General features: G+C 45.0%; 1 protein-coding gene across 1 annotated transcript; it reads left to right on the top strand.

Annotated features, from left to right (window-relative positions):
• The first annotated feature begins 21 nt into the window (after positions 1–21).
• On the top strand, positions 22–3,677 carry RPS13 (ribosomal protein S13). Its single transcript, XM_048070205.2, has 6 exons — positions 22–129; positions 291–339; positions 1,446–1,524; positions 2,261–2,430; positions 2,787–2,887; positions 3,597–3,677. The coding sequence occupies exons 1-6, from the start codon at positions 107–109 to the stop codon at positions 3,628–3,630; spliced, it is 456 nt and encodes a 151-aa protein (XP_047926162.1). The 5' UTR covers positions 22–106; the 3' UTR covers positions 3,631–3,677.
• The last annotated feature ends 18,910 nt before the right edge of the window (positions 3,678–22,587 follow it).

Genomic DNA, 22,587 nt, shown 5'->3' with positions numbered 1-22,587 from the left:
CCGCCGCCGATTGGCCAGCGGCCGGGCGCTGAGGCGGCTTCCGGCGGCAGGCGGGCGGGAAGCGCCGTCCCCTCGCGCCGCTCCCTTCTTTTCCGCCGCCGCCATCATGGGTCGCATGCACGCTCCCGGGTGCGGGGCCGGGCCGGGCCGGGGGCGCGCTGCGGGGCGGCGAGGGGGGACGAGGAGGGACGGGGGGACGGGAGGGAACGCGGCGGGCCCGGCTGCGGCCCCCCGGGGAGCGCCCGGTGCTGCCGGCCGGCGCTGAGCGTGTGCTGTGCTTCCTCCCGCAGGAAGGGCCTGTCCCAGTCAGCGCTGCCCTACCGCCGCAGCGTGCCCACGGTAAGGAGCCTGCTTGTGCAGCGCCGATCTGTCGCTCGTAGTACAAGCTTGAGGAACTCCGGCGTGCCTTCTGTTTGTTCGAGGGGTTTTCACTTCAAATTAAGGCTTACCAAAGCACTAAGCCAGCAGCTGCTTAACTCACCTGGTTTTCCAAGACTGGTCTGGGGGATCTGTTTGCTGACAGAAAGATCGGTTTGTGGTGTGTATAGAAAACCATACTCTGAAAAATAGCTCATCAGAACCGGGAAGCTAAAGCACAGGAATATAACTGAAAATAAAACATCGTGAAGCTACGTGAAGTATACTAACATTGCTTAAAGTATTTGGATAACGATTGGGATGCTCAAATGCTATGCTTGCGAAGAACCCTGTGGGTTTTATTTGTTTTCTAAATTGTAATCAACAGAGCATTTCCAAATAAGTCTTTAACCATTTCTATTTTTATAACTTAACAGTGTAAAAAAAGGAGGGGAGGGGGGAAGAAAAACTCTTGGGAGCTGTTGTAGCTTGTGGAAGGAGTTGGGATTACCCAGTTTGTTGGTGTTCTTCCTCTGATAACCACAGAGCAGTGACTCCATTAGCACAAGTTAATGCATAAAATAATAGAAAAGACACAGTTCTATCTGGATAGAGATCAAGTTCTTTCATTTTCAATTAATTTGTGTACTTCGAGTCTGACTTCCACTAATCTCTGTAGGTAGTGTAGCAGGGAATGGATGGCTAAATGGTTCTCAGCTTTGCCTTTCTGTCAAAGGCCCAGTTAAAGAGTTCCTTCCCAGTGGCAGTGATTTTTTCTATAAATTTGTTTTCACGTGTTAAGTCTGGCAGCTAATGATAAAACAGCTGTTTGGAGGCTGCATGGGGGTATTTTAAACAGTCTTTCTTCATTCACCTCTGTCTTTCTCCACCATTTTGACTAGCACTATGGATTCACAGAATCTAAATAAGTTTCTGTATCATTAAAAGTATAACTTCTCAACTGTTTTCTCAAACATTACAAAACAGCTATTTCCATCACGTATCATAGGCTTTCATAGTTAGTCTGTGCCTTTGTACTAATCAGTGTTCATCAGTTGTTGTTTGTTTTGTTTTGTAATTTTCTTCAGTGGCTGAAACTTACTTCTGATGACGTGAAGGAGCAGATCTACAAGCTTGCAAAAAAAGGCCTGACTCCCTCACAAATTGGTAAGGTTCATGAATAACACCGGAATGTAGGCAAAACACGTCTTTCTGACCGTGAAAATGTAATAATTACCTCAACTTGTGTTAAATATATTAAGAAAACACAGGTTTTCTGTGGTGTGTATGTATTCACTATGTGGATACCACTGGAAGTATGCAGTGTGTCTCTTTCTTGCAAGAAGCATATTTGATGAAGTAGGTATTTTTTCAGTCAGAAATTGTGAGGTGTCTTTAATTTTAGAACCTCTCTTTAAGAGTACTAGTGTGTGCTATTGGGAAGCTTAGTTTCTCCAGTTTACCAGTTCCTGTTTTGACTTTACTGTTAACTTTTAGCTTGGAGCTCCTGAGCAGAATGTTCTAATAGGACACGCTTACTTTAATTCCGAAGTAGTCCCTGAAGTCTTTGTTACCCCCAGAGCAAAGGGTGTTTGTATTCCTAGCTTTAACAAGTTCTGCTGAAGATCTCCATGTAGTGTTGTAGCACTTACTGTATTACCTGCCTGTATGTGATGGGTGGGTCAGTTGCCTCTAACATGCTCTCTGATAGTATTTCAGCTTCTGTGAATAGTATTTTGCTCACTTACTGTCTACTGCTGTTCATGGTTTCTACCAGAAAGGTTTAACCAATATTTAGAGAGAACTTTTTTTTTTGGATGTCTGGTGAAATGGACCTTAAAGTAATAACATCTGTTTGTGTAAGGTTTTTCTCTTCAGTGCAGTATGTAAATGTTTGTTTCAGGTGTGATCCTGAGGGATTCTCACGGTGTTGCCCAGGTTCGCTTTGTTACTGGCAACAAAATTTTGAGAATCCTTAAATCAAAGGGACTGGCCCCAGACCTTCCAGAGGATCTTTATCACTTGATCAAGAAAGCTGTTGCTGTTCGCAAGCATCTTGAGAGAAACAGAAAGGTGAGTGCTAATCAAAATAGGAACTCCACTTGTTTTTTCAAATAATACAGTAGTTCCCTTATAACTTCTTAGAATAGATTCTAAAACTTTATGCAACCAATCCTAGGCACCTGGGGAGAGCCCCTCTGCTGTCCTATGCCTTGTTTTGTATCACTATCAACTCTCACATTTTCTGATTTTTCAGTATCACGTTAAGGAGGGGTTTATGAATTTACCATACGCATCGGACTTAGACGGTGGGAGTATGGATTTTGCAGCAGTAGCTTTGGATATTTGACTTTACTAGAGCTCATCTGAAATGTACGTTGCCTAGAAGTCAAAGTAGATCCTGGTTGTAATGCAATGTTATTTTATAGGATAAAGATGCCAAGTTCCGCCTGATTCTGATTGAAAGCAGAATCCATCGTCTGGCTCGCTACTACAAAACGAAGAGAGTACTGCCGCCCAATTGGAAGTAGTAAGTCCTCTATTTTAGGTTATTGTTTTCACTGCGGTCTTCTAGGTCTAGTAAGCAATATGCTGGGTCCTTTGTTAGAAGGATCAAGAGTGCATTTGTGATCAGACATACAGGTAAACCAGCTTGCAAAGAACAGATATTTTCATATTTATTAACTGGTAAATTCATGGAGCTCATTGCTGGGTAAAATGACTGCTACAACACTTGGAAAAGGAGAGTTGTCTCAATGAGTGAAGCCACTGTGTACTAGACAATTTTTCTAACACTTTACACAAAGCGCACTCTGTTCTTACTGAGATACTTTTATAGTTTGTGTTAGTCTGAAAATCTGTTGAGAAATGGCTCAGTAGCTGTGGTGACAATTGATAGTCATTTGTAGTTGTCATTTCTCTAGGAAAAAAATAGCCAACGTTGCAGAATTCCTGTAGAAGTCTTAGTCTCAGAACTTTTCTTTCTGAAAAGGCTGAAGTGCAGCCAGCCAGGTTTTTGAACAGGGTTTAGTTCTGTTGTCTATTTGTATTTTAAAAGGAAGGGTGAAGTCTGTTTTTATCCTATATAGAATTTTAAGAGTTGTGATTAAGCTCAGGACTGGTGGGTAAAGCTTTGAACTGAAGTAGTGGTTTTTGGCAACTGGTTTGTAATAATTGTCCCTGCAATTAATATTTTTCTCTCTCTTTCCCCCTCTTTCTATTTTTCTCTCTCTTTTTAGTGAATCATCGACAGCTTCTGCCCTGGTCGCATAAGAGCTGGCTATGACTTACTGAAAGAATAAATTCCCATTGACTACGTTTGTGCTGTCTCTAAGTGGTTGGTGTCTTACAAACATGGGTCAGTGTCAGGAAGCTAGATGTAAACGGGCGGTTCTCGGACTGAAGCACAAGTGTGGTGGTGGTTTCCACGTTGCCATCCTACATTTGCACATCTGGGTAGTGGCTGTTGCTGGTCTGGATTAGCCGTAGAGTGTGTGACTGCTAGAACTTGATTTTTGATCTGGTAGATTCAAGTTAGACAAGTAACCTAGTCGTTCACAGCAAGTGCATTTTCTTAATATGGTGCCATTCCTGTGTGTGTCCTGCAGGAAGAACTGGGGAAGAAAACAAAGGCAGGAGGAAAAATTGGAAACTTAAAGGTGGAGAGGAAAGAATTGGGGGTGACGGAGGGAAACAAAACTGGAAAGGTAGATGGGATCATCGTAGGTTAATGTGGATCCATTCCTCTTGAAGAACGGGTGCAGAAAGCTTAAATGGATCTGAAACAGTTCCTGACAGCTGAGGGAAAGAGCATGCCTCTGTGTGCATGTCTGCACACCTGCACAAACCGTTTCAGGACTCCTTGCCCTGTGGATGCCAGCAGGAACTCCTTTTTGAAATGCATCTTCCTGGTCCTGGGGCTCCTGTTGCTTCCCTCTGTAGTAGCACTTGCCATAGGTCAACGGATGTTCTGGGTAACTGTTGGTGTCATTTGTAAGTAATTCTAAGAATCATCTTTGAGGTTTGGGTAAATAGAACCGTTTAGCGCTCCTCAGATGCCATGTCTTTGCTGAGGCAGTTCCCCTAAACCCAAAGGGCAGTGGCTGGTCTACAGTCACTGTTACTGAAGTTGTGCCTCCAGGTTCGAAGTAGTTGTGACCCAAGGAGTCATCTTTCTGCTAAAATGCAGACGACAGGCTTTTGTGTCTTTTGTAAGATAAAATTTTAAATGGAGGTTTTACTGAGCTGTTGTGACCGGTACTTCTTAAGTATTGGTGCGCTACTTAACTTTTGCTGCATTAAAAGGCATTTAAGTAAATTTAAAATAGGCCTAACGTTTTTTTTAAAGTGTAGTAACTGCTTGCTTAGCCGTAAGAAATGGATCAAAAAGGCACCAGGCTCCAGTTTTGCAGAAAGACAGGTTTCCTGTACTCTGATCGTGAAACTAAATACAGCATTTGGGATTAAGACAGTTTTAAAAGAAGAGCACTGCACTCCAGCTGAACTCTATGAAGCGCTGCTGTCTGGTCCATCTTAAAGTTAGATTGCCAGCTTCCACGCTCTGTCAAGATACCTGCTGTTACTTCTGCGTAACTAGAAATTGGTGAGCTGAAGAAGAGATTTCTCTCTGCTTGCAGCTGACGTGGCAATATGGGTCAGTCTTTTTCTTGCTGTTCGTTAGTTGTAATGGCCAGCATTTAAAAAAAGTCCTTAAGCTTTCAGCCAGGTGTTTACAAGTGTGAATTTTTGCTTACGTATTGTTTCAGAAATGAAAGAGGAGGCAGAGCTGACAGTGCACAAAGTGTCATTTTTCACTACAAGACAGCATAAGGGTAGCTCTTGCGGAGCTTGAAAGTAGGCAACCCTACACAAGTTCAAGTATAAATGGTTGCCAGATCCTATTAGTGTAGCAACAGCTTTTCCTAAGAGTCTTTGCTAGTGGTTTTCCTTCAGTGCTCCTGGTGTCTGCCTGCCAGGCTCTTGTATTTATCTATTAAGTGTTTTGGGATGTAGTTGCAATAAACTATGAGAATAGCAAAAAAAAATAAAAATAAAAAGTGCTATGGGTCTTTGGGGTTGAGGTACAGCTAACTCCATGAGAACTCTGCAGTCACTTTCAGTAGCCATTTCTCTGAACCAGCTCTGTGTAAATAATTCGAGTACCAGCAGATGGCACTTTGAAACACCAGTTTTAAAAAGTTTGGTATTATGAACAGTGCCACCTAGAGATCAAGTGTGAAGGCAAACAGTCTGTCCACACCGGTGAACAGATTATATTTAATAGTGATGTAAATATATGCAGTGCCAAGTGATATAATGGCTTTGAGCACAGTAGTACTGAAGCTTACGCAACTTGTATTTCATGCTACTGCAATATTTTGGTCCTTTTGTGTCCTTTTCAGCATGAGTGGCCCCGGCTTGAAGGAGTGGCTGAGGGCAAGTTGCTCTGTGCTCTGGTTGTCACCTTGCGTTTCCAGTGGTGCTGAACGTTGCTGACCCTGCCAGAAGGAGAGGGAATGGCAGGGGTGGCTTGCAGTGGTGGGGTGTGCCTCCCAGGAGCAGAGGAGGGGGGGAGTACTGGGTAAATGCTGTACTGTGATGTCGGGAGCGAAGTTATAAAGGGACAGATCCTGGTCCTGCAGTAAGATCAAATCCAGGTGTCAAAGGTACTCCTGAGGACAGAAAGGTACACCACGTTTGCTGCCTCCAGAATTTGGCGTTGGGAGGATGCGGTCCTACAGCGTGCCTCTGGAGAGAGGAGCCCGAGGCCAGGGGAACCTGTTGCTGTGGAAATGCGAGGTAAGTTTAATCTGGGGGGCTGTGGGACAGGACTGCGCCTGGGTGATGGTGAAACTCGTTCAGGTAGTGTCCTACCAGCCAGCCAAGCAGCGGGACTGTCCCAGGCAGCTCAGGACTTGTGCTCCAGCTGCCAACGTCAGCTGGACGTCACACAGGTCATGGCTGCTTGGGAGAATGGTGGAGCCTTTCCTGCCCCTCTGGGTGAAGGTACTATCATTTCCCTTGGATGGAGGGATGTAATAGTAGGAATAAATACAGATGAAACGCAACAAGCCATCTCTGTCCCACGGTTACCTCCAGGTACCTCTCTGGCCTACTCCTGCCCAGCAGTCTGGGGTGTTCTGTGGGCTTTGGGCAACGCTGCTTTCTTGCTTCCTCCTGTCAAAAAATCTCTTGCCTTCATGGTTTCTTTGTCTTGGCTTGAGTTTCACAAGCTGCGTTTGTTTCAGCCTCATGCCTGGCAGCTTAGCTGAATCTCCACTGTTCTTTGTCTCCTGCTGTCTCTTCGCTCTCCCAGCCATTAGAGATCTGAGTGATTATGGTTTTCTTTCCTATTCCTGTGTGAGGTTTTTCCTGCGTCATGGCAGGACATGCCTCAGAAAGGAGCACTCTGTTCTTGTGGACCTTGGCACACGGCTTGCCCTGCTGCCTTTGCCTCTCCAGTGCCGTGAGGCCTGTCCTTAGGAGAAACACAGCTGCCAGGCTGTGGGGTTTATGGCAGAGGCTGCTTTCGTTTGGCTCGTAAGCAACTGCTTTTGAAGCTTGGCTGCTGAGGCACCCTGCCCTCTTGCAGAGCTGCTGGTAACTGGCATTATTTGCCATTCCCATGAGTTAAGGAGGGAACGGATGGTTTTCCTTCTGTTCTGAAGTTCTCCGCTGGACATGGCACAGACACAGGGACAAGGGAGTTGTTTGGTATATATATATATAGGTTGTTTTTTCCACTCAGATAGCCAGCCATTTCATTTTTCTTCTGGTGGGCACGCTGCTCTTCCTTCCGTTGCCTTTCTTTGGCCTCAGCCTTTGCCTTTCTTTTCATTGTTCCAAGTTTCTATGCGTTCTCTGTGTTTGCCCTGATAATTCTGTAGTTTGTCCTGAAATGGTAAGTCCAGAAAGGTGAGTCTTTATTCCTATTGTTAAAATAATAAGTGATTGCCACACGCAAATTCTATGTTTGTTTTTAGAGAGAGATTGGGAGGTAACTGTTAGGGATGGGGAAAGATTAACCCTGACAGGAACTTAAGAGAAAGCTTTGATTTGGTCATGTCCAGAGGACTCCCTCAGAGCTAAATATTTGCTCCTCATTGAGGATTTTGTGACTAGTTTCCCTGTAGATGCAAAAAAAACCCAAAAATTCCTTACCTCTGTCACTTTTTCTAATCAATAGTTCTGTTTACAAGTACTTCTGTGAAAACTAAGCAACTCTTCTTGTAATAATTTGTTTCAAGTAAGGAAAATTAAATACCAATTATTCTGGTAAGTCATTACCACTGCTGGAAATAGATTTCTGAACCTGAAAAGGGCAAAAAAAAATAGTATCATCCAAGCTATAATGCAGTTGTTACAAGAAAAAAAAAGTTTGTAAATGTATGGCTGCAAGTGTATGTTCTACTTTTTCTTGAAAACACCTTTTAAAGTGTTTCAGTTTCTGCCTGTGAGACTTTTAGAGCTTTCAACTCAAAATCACTGCGTGTGAGTTAATCCCAAATAGCACAATGTGGGTGAAACGTATGTTCTGATTTTTCTGTGTGAAGGGTTGTGTGTTACTTTCTGCCACTGTTTTCAGTGTCACTTAAGTTCATGAAAAACAATGTAGTTAAAAAGCACTGCACGTGTTTCTCCAAACTCAAGGGCCTATTTCTTTCTATGTTCCCATTTAAATAAAGAGCAGTAGGGCCTACTGAATTCACCAAAGGCAGGTTTGGTACTCCCACAGCTCTGGGGTAGCTGGTGGTTCTGGTTGAAACCAATGTTGCTTCACGATCACGCAGTTGTTTTGTTTCATTTTCAGTGCTAGGATCAAACTGGTGAAAAAACGTGCTCTGTTGCCGGGAAGTCCCTTCAATGCCTGCATCATTTGCATGACAATTCGCTGCCGTGCCTTGGTAACGTCCCTCGTTGAGCTCCTACCTTGGCAACAGGAAATGGTTCAGCAGTGGTCGCTGCACAAATGGGATGTCTGTGAATGTCCTTTCCTTGCTTCCCGAGGATTTCTAGGCATGCTTGCAGTTGGATACATGTCTTTCCTCACTCCTCTCCACCGTCTCCTGCTTTTAGGATAAATTTTCCTTCTGGTTAGAAACCTGTGAGCCTTAAAATGATCGGTGTTGCTGACTAGCACAAGTTCTTTCCTGCCACCGCAGTACGCAGTGAAGACATTGACCAGTGCTGAGTTAGTAACCAGCGTTGCATCAGCACAAAGGTTAATGTTAGCGGCAGAGCAGTATGTACTGGGTGTGAGGATAAATGGTAGCGCTGTCCTGCAGGACGTGGTCACTAGAGTAGAAGTTCTGGTGGTTCTGGGGGCTTGCTCAGTACTTAGGACAAAAGGAGGTGAGGTACGGTCTGTTACATCAACCTGCGAGCTGGAGCTAGTGTGGCAAGTAATTATGTTGGCTGTGCCTGAGGCAAGTGGTGTACCTACATTAAAAGATCACCTGAGTTTTCTAGTGAGTGCTGGTTTTACAGACTGATATTTTATTCCCTTTGAGGCTGCTCGCTCAAGACCCCTTTTCAGGTCAGAATTCTCCTTCTTCAGAGCCAAGAAGGGGCTTTCAAGTTTAGTGCAGCTGTCAGGGATCAATCTCTTTTACAGCTCCTTCAAGTTCTTTATGATGCAGATGAATAATTTCTGTAGATCCTGAGCCCTGTGTTATGCCAGAGCGGGAAGAGGGTGGCTGGTGTTTTGAACTGTAGAAGCTGTTGACTGACTGGGTGAAATAACCAGTGACAGCCATTAAAAATTGATCAGGTTAAATGAACTTGGGGAGGATCCAAATCTCAGAGGATCAGTTCTGATGGTGAAGGCATTTGAGATTTGCAGGGAAGAGGATGGAAACATATTTCTCAGTATAACATACGCTATTGGATGCTGGGACACACCGAAAGCTGTGGTGAAATTCAGGCTGTTAACATATTTCCTTGTGGTATTTCTTGTGTTTTTAGGTTTTTTAACAGTGGAAAAATTGTAGCATCTTTTCCTTGAACTCAAGTCCACCCCACCTTGCTCAGCTCTGACATTCTTGGAAAAACTAGGGCTATAAATTAATGACTCTTCAGAAACTGCTAACATAGTAACACTTATTTTCTGCATTGGGTATTCAATTTAAAACTCAAACTCGTCCTACAGATAAGTCCTTAGGCTTCACTTCAGTAGTGATTCCTGGTAACTTTCTTTAGCAATGAAGTCAGATCTGGGTTCTCCTTGTTTTAGTATTTTGCCATTCAGATCCATTGTATTTGGAAGGCATGATGAGACTAATACCTAAAATTTGTATTTTGGTAGCTCCTGTCAATCACGGATCTCAAAAACCTATCTGATTACCAAATGAAGCTGACATCCTGTGATGCAGAGGGAGGTAACTGTTTGAGTGGTACCAAGTACTATGATTACACTTGATAGTGTTGTGTAATGTCCAGGATAGCTTCTGGAGAAAGTGTTTGGTTTTCTGCAGCTCACCAAATGTGAGTGCAGCTTCAGCGCTGCTATAACACCATTTTACCAGTGTCTAGCTCTTGCACAGTGCTTTGACCCATGCATTTCAGTGCTTTCTTTGTGTGGGGATAGAGTGCTGCTCACTGTTCCTCACCCTTTACCGTGAGACAGACACTAAGCAGAGAAATAGTTTGCCTGGGGGCAGCAGGAGTGCTAGGTATGGGAGCTCCTATGCTCTGGGTCCCCCCGTGTCCTGCCTGGTGAACCTATAATGAAGTTACACTTTAACCAAAGATGGGTGTTTATACGCAAATGGGTGTGTGGTGTACAGCTGAGCATGGAAGCAGTTTAAAGTGACATTCGGGGCATAAACTCTGGCACTCAGTCCTGACACAGGGTACTGTAGTGTGATGCTTGGTGGGCAGCAGTGGGCAGTTACTGATGCCCCTGGTGACACTGATGGATGTGCAAGGTTGAGAGTGAAGGTAACAATTCCCCAACCTTTTCCTGTCCTAGGTGGGGGCCTAGTCTCCTTCCTTGACAGAGTGCCAGGACCAAATGGACCCAAATGTGGTCTCAGAGCTTTGTCTACATGGCTGTGCTCCTGCGGGGCACATAGCTCCATGCTCCTACCAGCTCAGAGCAAGCCATGACGTGGTTGTCCTCTGCTATCTTGTCTTTCTGTGTACGACAGTTTCAGATATCGCAGAGCAGGATATATAAGGCAGGAGAAGTTAGGAATTTAGTCCTGTTGTACAGCTGAGACACCGACACTTCTCACTTCTCAAGCCTCTTGACTTTCAAGCTCAGTGGTAAAGTACTGCACAGCTGTCCCCTCGGTTTAGCTGCTTAATATCTGGGCTTCCCCTTACCTCTTGGATAGAGGTTATGTTTCAGTGGACTCTAGAAATGTTCCATTTGTGTGGAACTTAGCAAACATCAGTACCTTCTGCAGTTGTGTAATAAAAATCTGAGGGTCACAAATTGGTCTGGTGAGAGGTTCTGTTTCAGGTAAGGATTCCCATCAGCCTTGCTTCTGATCCAAAGATCAAACTTAACAGGGCTGAATGTGAGTGGTTTAATGAAACAATGTTCTTCACACAAAGCACCTGCTGCAGTGTTGTTTGGTATTAAACGGCAGTAAAATTCTTCTCCCCAACAAGTTTGGAAGCCTGTCTGAAAGAATGATAATGGGAAGTGTCATAGTGCAACCACCAATGGTAGATACAGTTTAACAAAACGGAGCCTTTGACTTGAGTTGATCACAAAGATCGATAACCCTGTGGCACGCTGCAGTTTAGCACTGTTTACACAGCTTGTAGTTTAGGTTGAGAGCATTCCTTTTGCTGTTGCATACACGCGTGTATTTTGCGTTTTCATTCCAGTGTGCCACATGATCAACAACCATGTTAAACTGGAGTATTTTGCTCATGTCACCTACTCTGCAGGGAAACAGTTGGTCCAGTGAAATGGCATTTGGGACGATGATGCTGAGAGTTCCTCCCAGGTAGCTGTTAACAGCACACATATTGAACGCCAGGCAGCTATTTGCAACGGCTACTCTACAGAAACACACAAAACTAAGCACCCATTCCAGAAGGCAGCAGTGACAGCGGTGAGCATCAGGCAAAACTCAACACCAACAGTAAAGCAGAAGTGCTGGGGGGTTACACAGACTTTATGTGGCTGGATTTGATTCAGCTGCTGAACTCAGCATGGGAACTTTCACAAGAGCTGCTTCATGGATTGCGTAATGCTCCATCTGAGCTCATGCAAATGTGCAAGAATTTTGGTTCATGTATTTTAGCCAGTCTTAAAAAGCAGAGCTATTATTATTCAGAATAACCTGACTAATAAGCATTCCTCTCTGCATTCTGACTTCTAATCTTCAAACATTTGAGACGGCATATTAGTGGTGATAGAAAGCAAGCCCTGTTAACATCAGACTACAGAGCAGGCGCAAGCACCTTATGTGTGCCAAGGTACTGGCTGTCAGTACAACTTCAGTCTTCATACTCCCTCCCGCGTGAGCTGGAGATGGTAGGAATTTCACATCTACAAAAATGTGACAGGCTGTGGGTTATAATTGTGATGTGTGTTTGGAGCAGTGGCTTTTTTTTCTGGTCCCTGAGTAGTCCTGCACTTACTGAAGTACAGAGCCCCATCGGGGAGCATGGTAGAGTGCCTGCCGTCCTGATGTGCGTTATTTGGAGCTTTCTCTGACGTGTGCCAGAGAGATAGCTGGGGTGCTCTGAGTGCTCTCTCTTCCATCACTGCCCTTCCAAGACAACGCATCCTGGAGATCTGCTGAAGACATCTCCTTACCTGGCTAAAAGTCTTTGTCAGAAGTAGCAGTGCCTGGCTCCACAGCATCTATCCCCAGAGGGCACAAAGATGGGCTGTCTGATTGCTGTACTCCCGTTTCTGGCGGGCTCACACTGACCCCTGCATCAGTCACGCAGGCAGCATCCTGTTGAAATGCAGTTTCCCTTGCTGCAGTCCTTTTAACGCACAAGCTAAGAGTCAGCTTAAACAGAAGCCTTCCGCTTAAGTTGCAGACATTTACTTCTCCTTGCCAGGAATTTTGTTCTGCTGTCAAACAAGAAACCACAAGCCATTTATCCGTTTGGATGTAGGACAAAATAACTGTCTTTTCAATTACTCAAGTAGCTGGTGAATTACACTTGTGTAGATCGGTAGCTGGACTTTACTGAATCAGTGAAAACCTTTGTCGTGTTGCAAATTGGTCTGTGTTCAGTTCTTTCCGTACAATCCTGATGTATCTTGCCCTTTCTATGGCCTTTAAGTGCCCTTCTCTTTCTCCTTTTTTTTTTTTTCCCCCCAAAACACCGGTTCTCTCTGTGCTTTTCTTCAGCATCTCTAGGTGGCATGACCATGCTGCAAATGAAGTCGTGACTGCTGTGCCAACAGGTAGTTCTGGTGGCAATGATCTAGCTCAGCGGCGGTCCCACAGCCTGGGACTCTGGCAGGGAGCGCAGTCTGCCTTCCTTTGCTGTTCCAGCTGTGGTCCCTCTGGATAAAGTAGATTCAAGCTAACCTTAGCTATCACTGCCCATCTTAAATTGCAGGCATCTCTTTGTGGAGGAGGAAGGGGAAACATGTTTATTGCCTAGTTTTTTGCCTTAGTTTCGCAAACACAGGAACGGGCCCTCTCACAGCTGCCAGCATCCAGGCTGGCTCCTGGTAATGGGAACCTTCACCGATTCTGTGGCTCAGGAAAGAGCCAAACCTCACACGTGTTGACAGGGGCTTCACCTCGCCTTGCTCTAGGGGTGAAGATCGTGTGAAGAAGAATGTCTTTGGACATGTTCCCTGTCCACCAGGTGCTGGGCTGTTTTCTGCTCACTGATCCCCGTCCTGCCACCAACACCTTTGACACCCTCAGCAGCACCAAAGTGAGTGGGTGCAGGGCTCACAGCTCGCTCTGTGCTGGGGAAGGCTTGTCCCCTCAGCAGGCATTCAGTCTGTGCTCAGCAACCCACCGAACCTGGGGAACTGCATGGGATGAGCTCCTGGGTCCTGCGGCTCCCACCAGTGCCTTTTCTGGGGAACGCTTCCCCTCCCTGCTGTGTGTCCCACACAGGTCAGTGGTAAAAAGAGAGAAGGCCGAGAGGAACACGCTGCGGGCTGGAGGAATGCCTTGCTGTGCCCTGGGGGCGTGCAGGACACAGCCCGAGCAGCCCTGTGAGGGGCAAGTCAAAAAAAAAACAGAGAATTAGGACAATGAGCCTTATATGTAGCAGCATCATAGTTCCTCTCAAAGGGGTGCCAAAGCACTTTGGGGATTTCTTAGTAGTTTTTTTTCCCCGTTTTATGGCTGTTCAAATGTTTCCTCCCTCATTCTTGAATCACTCTGAGTGCTTTTCTTGTGCTAGAGTTAGTTCTTCGGGATAATTGAGCGGTCATTGGTTTTGCTTTTATTTTTTCCCTTCCCTTTGTCTTTTAAATGTCTACCACACTATTACAGCAGTATTGTCATCTTTGAAATGATGTTTTTATGAACCATAGGTCTTTTAAAGTTCAAACTTGCTACAAAAGCAAAATCCAAATGGCACTACACTCCATGGAGAATTACGAGCGTGTTAGGTAAGGCTGTGGCTTCTGTTCTTACTGAAATAACTCTAATAACAAAGACATCTTTCTTTGAAGCAGCTTCCCTCAATTACCTTTTTGTTGTTGCTAATGTTAATAATTCAGTACGTGGAAGCAAAGCCTTAAGAGGGACATAAACACTTTACGTCCTGACGAGCACGATGGACATTCTGATTTTCAATTCCCTTGATAAACGCAGTCTGTGTTTGTCAGGCTGTGGTGTGGCCTCAATAACTCTGGGGCATTAAGTGCCGCTACATCAGGCTGCCTTAGGAAGCTCGCGAGAGGACAGTGCTGTGTGTCAAGTGCTAGGCCGTTGGGCAGTTTGTCTTAACTTTTTAGACTCATTTATTCAGTCCTCTGGAAAAGCCTTTTACCACTGTGCTGTACATCATGTTGCCTGCTATTCCTGGTAAGTAAAGAGTTCTCAGGGAAGGCGTTGGGAGCAGCGTGTTTTGCACAACGATAGTTACATGGGGCTGCAATATGGGGGCTTTTGGCCTAGCTGCCACTCAGGCCGCATCTGTCGAGTTCAATTCCTTGTGCCCCATCCGTCTGTGGGAGGGTGCGGAGGTGTTGGCCTCAGCCGGAGAGCTTCTGCGCGCTTATATATAAGTGCAGCCTGAAAGGTAAAATCCGGGTGGTGCTTCGTCGTGTATCGAACCAGTTCAGCGCTTACCTTCCCACCCTGAGGAGCGCTCTTGCTGGGAGGTTGTGATGGCCAGCGGTTAAAACGAAGGCCTGAGATCAGTGTTGTTTCTGTTTGGTGCTCAGCCTCTGCCACAGTTTTGCCTCGAGCTGGTTGTTTTAGGCTGAGGGAGGAAATGGCAAACCCATGCAGCCGGGGGTAGCTAGCGGCTCAATTTCTGCTTGTTGAAGTCGATCTGTTTGGTTGGCCGTGATTCTAGATTTCTTCATAAATTCTGGGTGTGGAAATAGAGGCACAAAAACGCAGAGTATAAATTAAGAGCATTTTGGCCCCTATTGTTTAGTTTGTCCTTGGCTTGGCCCACTCCTAATTACCGCCTGGTTACTATTGCTATTATTCTTGTTTAATGAGATAATCCAAATAATCTCATTTCAGTTTCACAGATCATTAGATCCAGCACACTTATTAATAAGGCATTTGTGAGTTCTTTATGTCCACTCAGCTGTTTTCAGCCCTCCTCTTATCCTCCGTAAAGAAGAGATGTGCCGAACACTTTGGAGTGGAATATGTTTCTTTAAACTATTAGCACCTGTCACTACCCGTTGGTTAAACGGCAGCTTCACTTTGTCAGTGGAGGTAGTAAAAATATTGTGCATCCCGGGCAGAGGCACTGGCTGTGCTCGTGAAGGAGCGTCCTTCCCAAGGAGGGGAGCGCTGCAGCCCTCTCCTGCTGAGCGGGGTCACCTTCCCGGCGCAGACGGGAATGCACAGCAGGTGCAGGGCTATTTCGCTCCACTGACGGCAGGATGGGAGGGAGCAGGGACATTCTCGTGCCTGCTTTGCAATGGCAATCAGAGGCAGGGAAACACGAGGGGGACCATCTAGCTGGTTGCTTCCCCACCTTCTAGGCGGCGTGTTTACCCATGCAGCCCATTCCACGTTCTTCACGAGTCTCCCCGGGGCGCGTCAGCCACAGATGTGTGCCCCATGCCTCATTTGCTGTTTTTAAGATCCTCACTGGTGAGATGCGCCTCGGAAGCAGGGAGTGTGGATCAGGTACATCTGGCAGGATGGCAGGGAACATAGGTGTGTGCCCTTGGTTAAAATATTTGCAGTCCTCTGTCACGTTTCCCGCTGGTACTAATATCTGCAAATGCTTTCTAATGCTGTGGCTTGGATTGTGCTTTTGTTTAGAGCTAGTGAAGGGGTGGTTGGCTATCCATGCTCGTGCTGGGACACTGTCGTTACAAACAGTGACAATTCTCTGAAGGCTTGAGCCAAGCAGGTATAGGTGTGGCTGTGCTTTTGTGCCAACAGCGAAAAAAGCTCTAGTTTTCATGCACGTGTATAGAATTAAACGCAAACAGCAATGAATGGTATGCTACTTTTGGTAGGGTGAACCTGTAACTCTGGAAGATGTACGTTCCTCCATTGTTGTCAGCGGGCTGCTGGCTGTGACAGTCCTCGCACCAAAACTGTCGTAATTCGGCACTGTGGTTCGAAGATAGACCTACGTCGTTGACTCAGAACGGCAACCAAACAGTGAAATGACAAAAGGAGAAAGGTTAGAAAAATCAACCCTATTTCATGGTTAAATAAACTGGCATGGGCTGTCTGAGCAGCTGCGGGTGCTTTGATTAGATTTCCTGAGGCTTCTCCCTGCTGTGTGAGCCGCGGGTGTCTGTGACAGAAAAGGAAAGAGCTGCTGGAAATGACTGGGGGCTGGAGGCTTTGCCCTAGCAAGCCGTGCGTGGCACGCAGGCCACAGCCCATAGTTCTTTTACCGCTCAGACTTGCTACAAAGGCAAGATCAAACCCACACTGTAGTCAACAGCTGATGAATTGTCAGTGCCCAGTGAAGCCCTTTTTCCCAGGAAAAACTCCGTCTGCTGCACTCCTGATCACCTTAGGCCTGTCTTCACTGCTAGAACACTTTGAAGTTCAGCTCAAAGCATTGCCTCTAGTCCAGCCTGCATTCACATGCAGAAGTCTTTAGCTTGGTTAAGTGCTAGCTCTTCAAGGAAACATTTCCTCGAGGCTTGCTTGATGTTGCAGTGGGGACGAGGGCTGTGGATTTCCCGTTTGACACCAGTGCTGCTTAAGCAGGATTTAGCAGTCTCTTCCTTGGCACTTGTTCCTGTCCTTTCACTGCCCTTTCTGCAGTGTTGGCAAGGTTACTGATGCAGCAGGGTGCTTGGTTGGAGTGAGAACTCATAGTCTGGGAAGAAAAAAATCGTCGTAAAACATGTTAGGGATCAGTTTGGTGTATTTCTTTTCTTTGGCACTGCAAAAAATAGCTTTGACAGAGAGCGGTGCAAAGGCAGGAGCAAATCCCTGCCCAAGAAGAGACAGGGATTGCATGAGGTTGACTTTCCTGTTTGGTATGGCCAGAAAAGGTGAGCTACCGCAGGCTAACACCACCCGCACTTACCTTACAGCGCTGTCACCGCAGTTGCACCAACGCTGCTGGCTGCAGGGTCGCACTCAGAGTCACTCGGAGCAGCTTCCAGGCATGACACCAGCGTGTGCCAGCTCTGCTCAACCTCCACACAAGCCACGCTGCTGCGTGCTGCAGCCTGAGCAGTGTTTCTGACTCTCCTTACGCACAGATTTTTGACGAGCAGGGAAGGAGCTTAAGGGTAGTTAATCCGAGTAAACGCTGTGGTGAAAATAAGGCCCTTACCTCAGCTGCCACTCAGGGCTGTTCCATCCCTCCCAAACCTATTGACTTCACTGTCCTTCAACGGCAGCCAATATTCTTACATAGACTACAGCAGAGAGATTTAATTGATCTGTAATGACAGGCCTCCTTGTAGGAACTGGCCTTCTGTTCTGTGTAAGTGGATGGCAATCTGCCTCCTATCAGCAGACTGGTTCCCTTGGGGAAACAGCCTCGCAGTTCTTCCCAAATTCCCCTTACGCTACCGGCTATGGGCATCTGTGTGAGAAGTCGCTTCTTTCCTCAAGATTTGCTACATTGCTGCACATTTTTTTCTCTTAATTAATTTCTTTCAGCTCTGTCAGTGTACAGGATAATTAAATGCTTCAGTATCTTGTCATAAAAATGCCACTTTTCAGAGGAATTGTCTTAATGAGCCTGTTTTTCAGTGTAGCAGAAGCCCATTTATTAGCCCAGTGTATATTTTTAGAGCATGGCATTAGTCAGAAAAGCCCGTTAGATCGTTATACAAGTGGCTGAATCAGCAAACTGTATCTGCTGCTATCCTGTCAAAGCAATAACGTTAACATTATCAAAGTGATTAAAAGCCATTCATTCATTTTGCATTTGAGTTGACAAGTTCATTCCTGTAGAGGCACACAGTATGAAGCTGTAAGAAAGGAAATCTGAAAGCTCATCATATATCTCAACCTGAAGATCTACTGGCGTGTGACAGATGCAATCAAAATATGACAATTGAGTGAAATATTGGACGCCTCTGTTCTGCCGTGTGGCAGGTTGTCAGTGGCAGAGCAAAATGAGTCTTAGCCTGGGACACTTTTTTTGTAAGGACGTGTGTCTTTATGCTGTGACTTTAAAAAGAAAGTTGTGTGTGTTTGAATAGGGCAGGGTTTCCATAAGAGTCATCAGCCTTCATCTCTGGGTCACCCTCCTGGAGCTTCAGAGCAGCAGCAGTGCTGCTGGTCTTCCCTCGAGGGGTGTTACGGGGTGGGTTTGACTGGTGGGTTCCCCGGCTCCTCAGGCTCCCAGGGTAGCTGTTGAGGGCCGGGTATTTTAGATGCAGTTCTCGGCCTTGGCATGGGGCTGTTGTTTGTCCAGGGTTATTCATATTTAGAGGAGAAGTTAGAGGAAGGATTGACACCGATGCCATGACCTTTCTGAAAAAGCAGAGTGGACAGAAAGGTTCAATTTCTAGGGGCTGCCCTGGGGAGGTGGCTCAATTAACTTGTTTGTAAAAGGTGCAGGAAACACAAATTCTTCCTCTGGGCAGCGTGATTGTAAAATGCATTGAAGTTGGAAGAGCAGTCAGTATGTCTAAGGCACGAGTTCATGTTGTGACTTAAGGGAAATGTGCCCATCGTTGTTCTGCAGGGTATCAAGTACTAACTACATCATGTGCCATGCCCCAGCCAGACTATGTTCTATGAGCTCTGGGCTGTTATAGTCTGAATTTCCAGCTGTCAAAAGTAAGTTATCAGCTGCCGCTTGGTGTTTTCAGATAAACTGGGAGCTGGCCACTTGCGTGGCCTGGTCCCATCTGACTGTGACACAGGGAGATGCTCCAGATCTCCTCTCACCTCCTGCAAACCACTTCCAGGGTGCTCCAAGATGCGTCACCTCGGCCTGTCCTGCAGCAGTTTGAACAGGCAACTTGGGCCATGGGAGGTCGGCTGTCGCCAGCTTGGGTGCTGTCCCACAGAGCTTGCTTCAGCTCCTGTGCTGGGGGAACTGATACTTGGTTTTGGAGGCAAAGCTTCCTCTCCTGATTGCCCGAAGAGTCACTTTAGGTGGTCTTTTCAGGTAAGAAACTAGGGGATTGCTGCAGTAGAGTTACGCTTTTTAAAGAAGTGTCACAAAATGGGATTATTGTTTATAAAAGCAGGCTCTGCTTTGTTAACGTGGGCCACCGGGCCCAACTTCGTGATCATAAACTGACTTTTAGAAATCTGAATCGACATGAAAAATCTGTGGAATATCAATAATTTGTGGGATTTCATTTGCTAAAATGAGGAGGATGAGACCCGTTTGGAACCTTCATTTTCTGAAAAGAATTCTAAATATTAAATCAAGACCTAGGAATCTCAAGGGCATTTTTATCAGTTTTTAATGGGAATAGCTCAGCTTCTTTTGGCTTACCAAAAATTTTACAGTAGGAATTAAAATGAAAAAGAAGTCACAAAACACCTACTGGCTAGAGTGGGAGATTTGCATGCAGCCGTCTGTTTTTCAGTAACAAATGTAAAGCAGCTTTGACTTCTGCAAGTCAAATTATGCCTCAAGGAAGGAAAAGGCAGCGGATGGGAAGCGCAAGTCACTCCTTTGTAAAAACCTGCTTTCACTAGTGATCTCACCTACTTTGCACTGATCGGTACATGAATGGATTGAATGATGTCCCAAAGTCCCTTGATAATGATCCACCCAGCTATCAAAGCACAGTGTATGCTTGTACGCACCTGTTTGAAGGATATTTGCCCTTTTAATGGTTATTGTGTATGCTATGCACAATTGATTCTACCACGATGAAGCAAAAACATGATTTATTTTGGCATTTGTAACACGCAAAGAGAAAAAGTAGAAAACCTGCTGGCGGGTGTTTATCCAGGGAAGAGTTTATCCAGTAGCTTTTCTAGCAGGGAATCAGTGGTGTTTTCAAAGCCCATGAAAATGATACTCCACAGACACTGGTGGTGATTTAGACATGTTAGGTACCCAACTGTGAATTGTAAATTGGGAATCTCTCATTTGTAGGCACATACTTTTTAGTCATTAGGTAGAGTCTTCCTGCTTAAATGTGTTTGTCCCCTCATTGGCACTCTCCAAATCAAGAAAATGAATGCTTGAAGCAGTTTACTAGATTATCTTCACTAGCTTGCTAATATGAATCATGCCCGGGATATAATCATTTGTACTGATTTTAAGGAAGAAAAGGAAGAAGTGGCTGATTTACAAATGAAGTGTAAATTCAAGTGATGAGATAACTGAGGCCTGACAGATAGAACTAAAGATAGTCTTTCATTTTGAGGAGCAAAATCTGAATTTCTGGAAGGCATTTGAAAACTCACAGAAAGACTGTAAGCTTTGGTCTGATAAAAATGCATCTCAGAACATGTTGGAGAAGGGAATTGCAGTAGCAGTGCTTTCTGCAGAAAATCTTGGCATTGATATAGGCATGGGGATGAACAGCTGAATATTTTGCATCTGAGAAGGCAACGTCTAATGATCTGTCATTGCTTTTCATCTCTTATCTATCAAAAATCCGAGCATTCATTTTTATTGGTGATTTTTTTATTGTATATACCCTTTGCCAACAGGATTGTGTTATAGCTAAATTGTGGTATGTAGAGCATCGATATTTCACTTTAAGTGTTTGCCACAAGAGAGCAGTGTTGGTGTGATATGCTAGGGGAGTGTGAGCTTCTGGCAGCCTAATTCTTCCATCAAAATGTGCATGGAAGTACTGCAAGAGAAGTTCACATACAGTACGACAAATCTCCTGGGAGTTCAGCAGGGTTAAGGGATAAAAATGATGTCTGGTGCTTAATTTGAGGTACTGAGTTTTTTAGAGACTTAATTGAAATGACTGTGGGATCTTTCTTTGTGGAATTTCAAGGAATTTATATACGTTTTTGTCGCACTGTGCTGATAATCCAAAGATGTTTGCTCCAGCATTCACTGGTGCAGGTCAGTGACATCAGTGCTGTTTCTGGTATAGCTAAGAGTACAATTGCTGATGCACGCAAGTTTGTGCATTGAATAGCCAGTTCTTCAGACCTGCAGACCCGCTTTTGCTGAGTGCACTGAGAGGTGAGATTCCTCCTCTGTGGAACTGCAGAACAGGAGCTCTCTGTGGATACGTCTAATGCTGAACTGGGCTCATCAGCACCCAGACTTTGCCTCATTTACAAACACGGAAATTAATCTGCTGAACTGTGTGCTGTTGGGGAAATGCGAAACTACCGCTCCTCTGCAGGTGCCCAGGCGCCACATACACAAACCATTACAGCTGTGCCAGTAGACTCGCTGCTCCCTGCCCCTTTCTGGCTGGGGACCAGAGCTGCAGCATTAACTGAAACACTACTGTCAACCCTCCCTGTTTTCAGAATTTCCCCCCCCCCACCCAGGAGAAAAAAAAAAAAAAAAGTTCTTATTTGGAGAGAGGGCAGATTTCTTTGGAAGGAATGAACCTTGATCCGTGTGCAGTTTCTTAATGATATTTTGTTTCAGTTTCACAAAATATAAGTACATTTGGGTGTTAATCAAAATGACTCATTTTCACTGAATTGTGCAAAGATAGCTTTCTATCAACAGAACTCAATGCAAATTTTTGAAAGTGTGGATACTGTAGTTTCTGAGTTGAAAGCCCGGAGTCTGATTTTAAAACTACCACTGTGACTTGACTTGGAGCTGTCAACGGTCTAGTCCATGTGACAGAAAAGTTGCTGTCTAAAAATGACAAGGAAAGTATGTGTCAAAATGAGATACAACGGAAGGTGGGCTAAGAAAGCAGGAAGGATTACCTGAGGATGAGATGTGTCTAATGGAGGGATAGATATAAATGGGGAGGAAGTTGCTATGAAAAAAAAAAGTTAACGATCTGGTCATGGAGCAGCGTTTTAAGCTTGAAATAGTGGAAGAGAGAGACTGCATTATCTTTTGATAAAATAAAGGCTGAACTTAGCAGAAATACATCAACAGCTAATTTGATCCCTATGGAGGAGACCAACAAAAGCAGTTGGGTGAGAGAAAAGTATGGGAGACCATGGCTGTAGTATGGCAGGGTACAGTAGACTAGCAGGCTGTCAGCATATCTTGAAATACCTCCTGCTGGATGTTTAGGAAAGGAAAATGGCAAATTTGGTTACTTTTGTCTTGCTTTACCGGTTAGTTTTCAGAAGAGTAATATGCAGAAGTAGTCACAGTATGTGCTATCTTGTCAGCAAGGATGAGAGCTGGCATAAAGTGTATCTGAACTGATTAGATGAATTAGTGCATTTCCTAAAGTAGCCAAAACTGAGCATCGTTTTGACTAAAAATAGTTATCTTTCCTTATCTGAATGTCATGTATCTACTATGCCTTCCACTTCCGAAACGTTATCACAGCTGCAGTGTCCTGCATCCTAAATTTAGAACCATTCATCCTACTGAATTTTCCACTACAGCACATGGATGCAGAACAGCAGCTTTTTTTAGAAAATAAAAAATAAAAATAAGGTAAGAATAACATAATGCAGTGCTGCTAAACTGAAATGCCTCTACTTAACCTTCAGTAGCTGTTACTGGCTTTACTTCAGCCCTCATATTAAGTAATGGCTATATAGAATAGGTAGGGATTTT

This window comes from Anser cygnoides, chromosome 5, assembly GCF_040182565.1.
Source record: "Anser cygnoides isolate HZ-2024a breed goose chromosome 5, Taihu_goose_T2T_genome, whole genome shotgun sequence".
Taxonomy (NCBI): Eukaryota; Metazoa; Chordata; class Aves; order Anseriformes; family Anatidae; genus Anser; species Anser cygnoides.
This window is presented reverse-complemented; position numbering and strand designations above follow the sequence as displayed.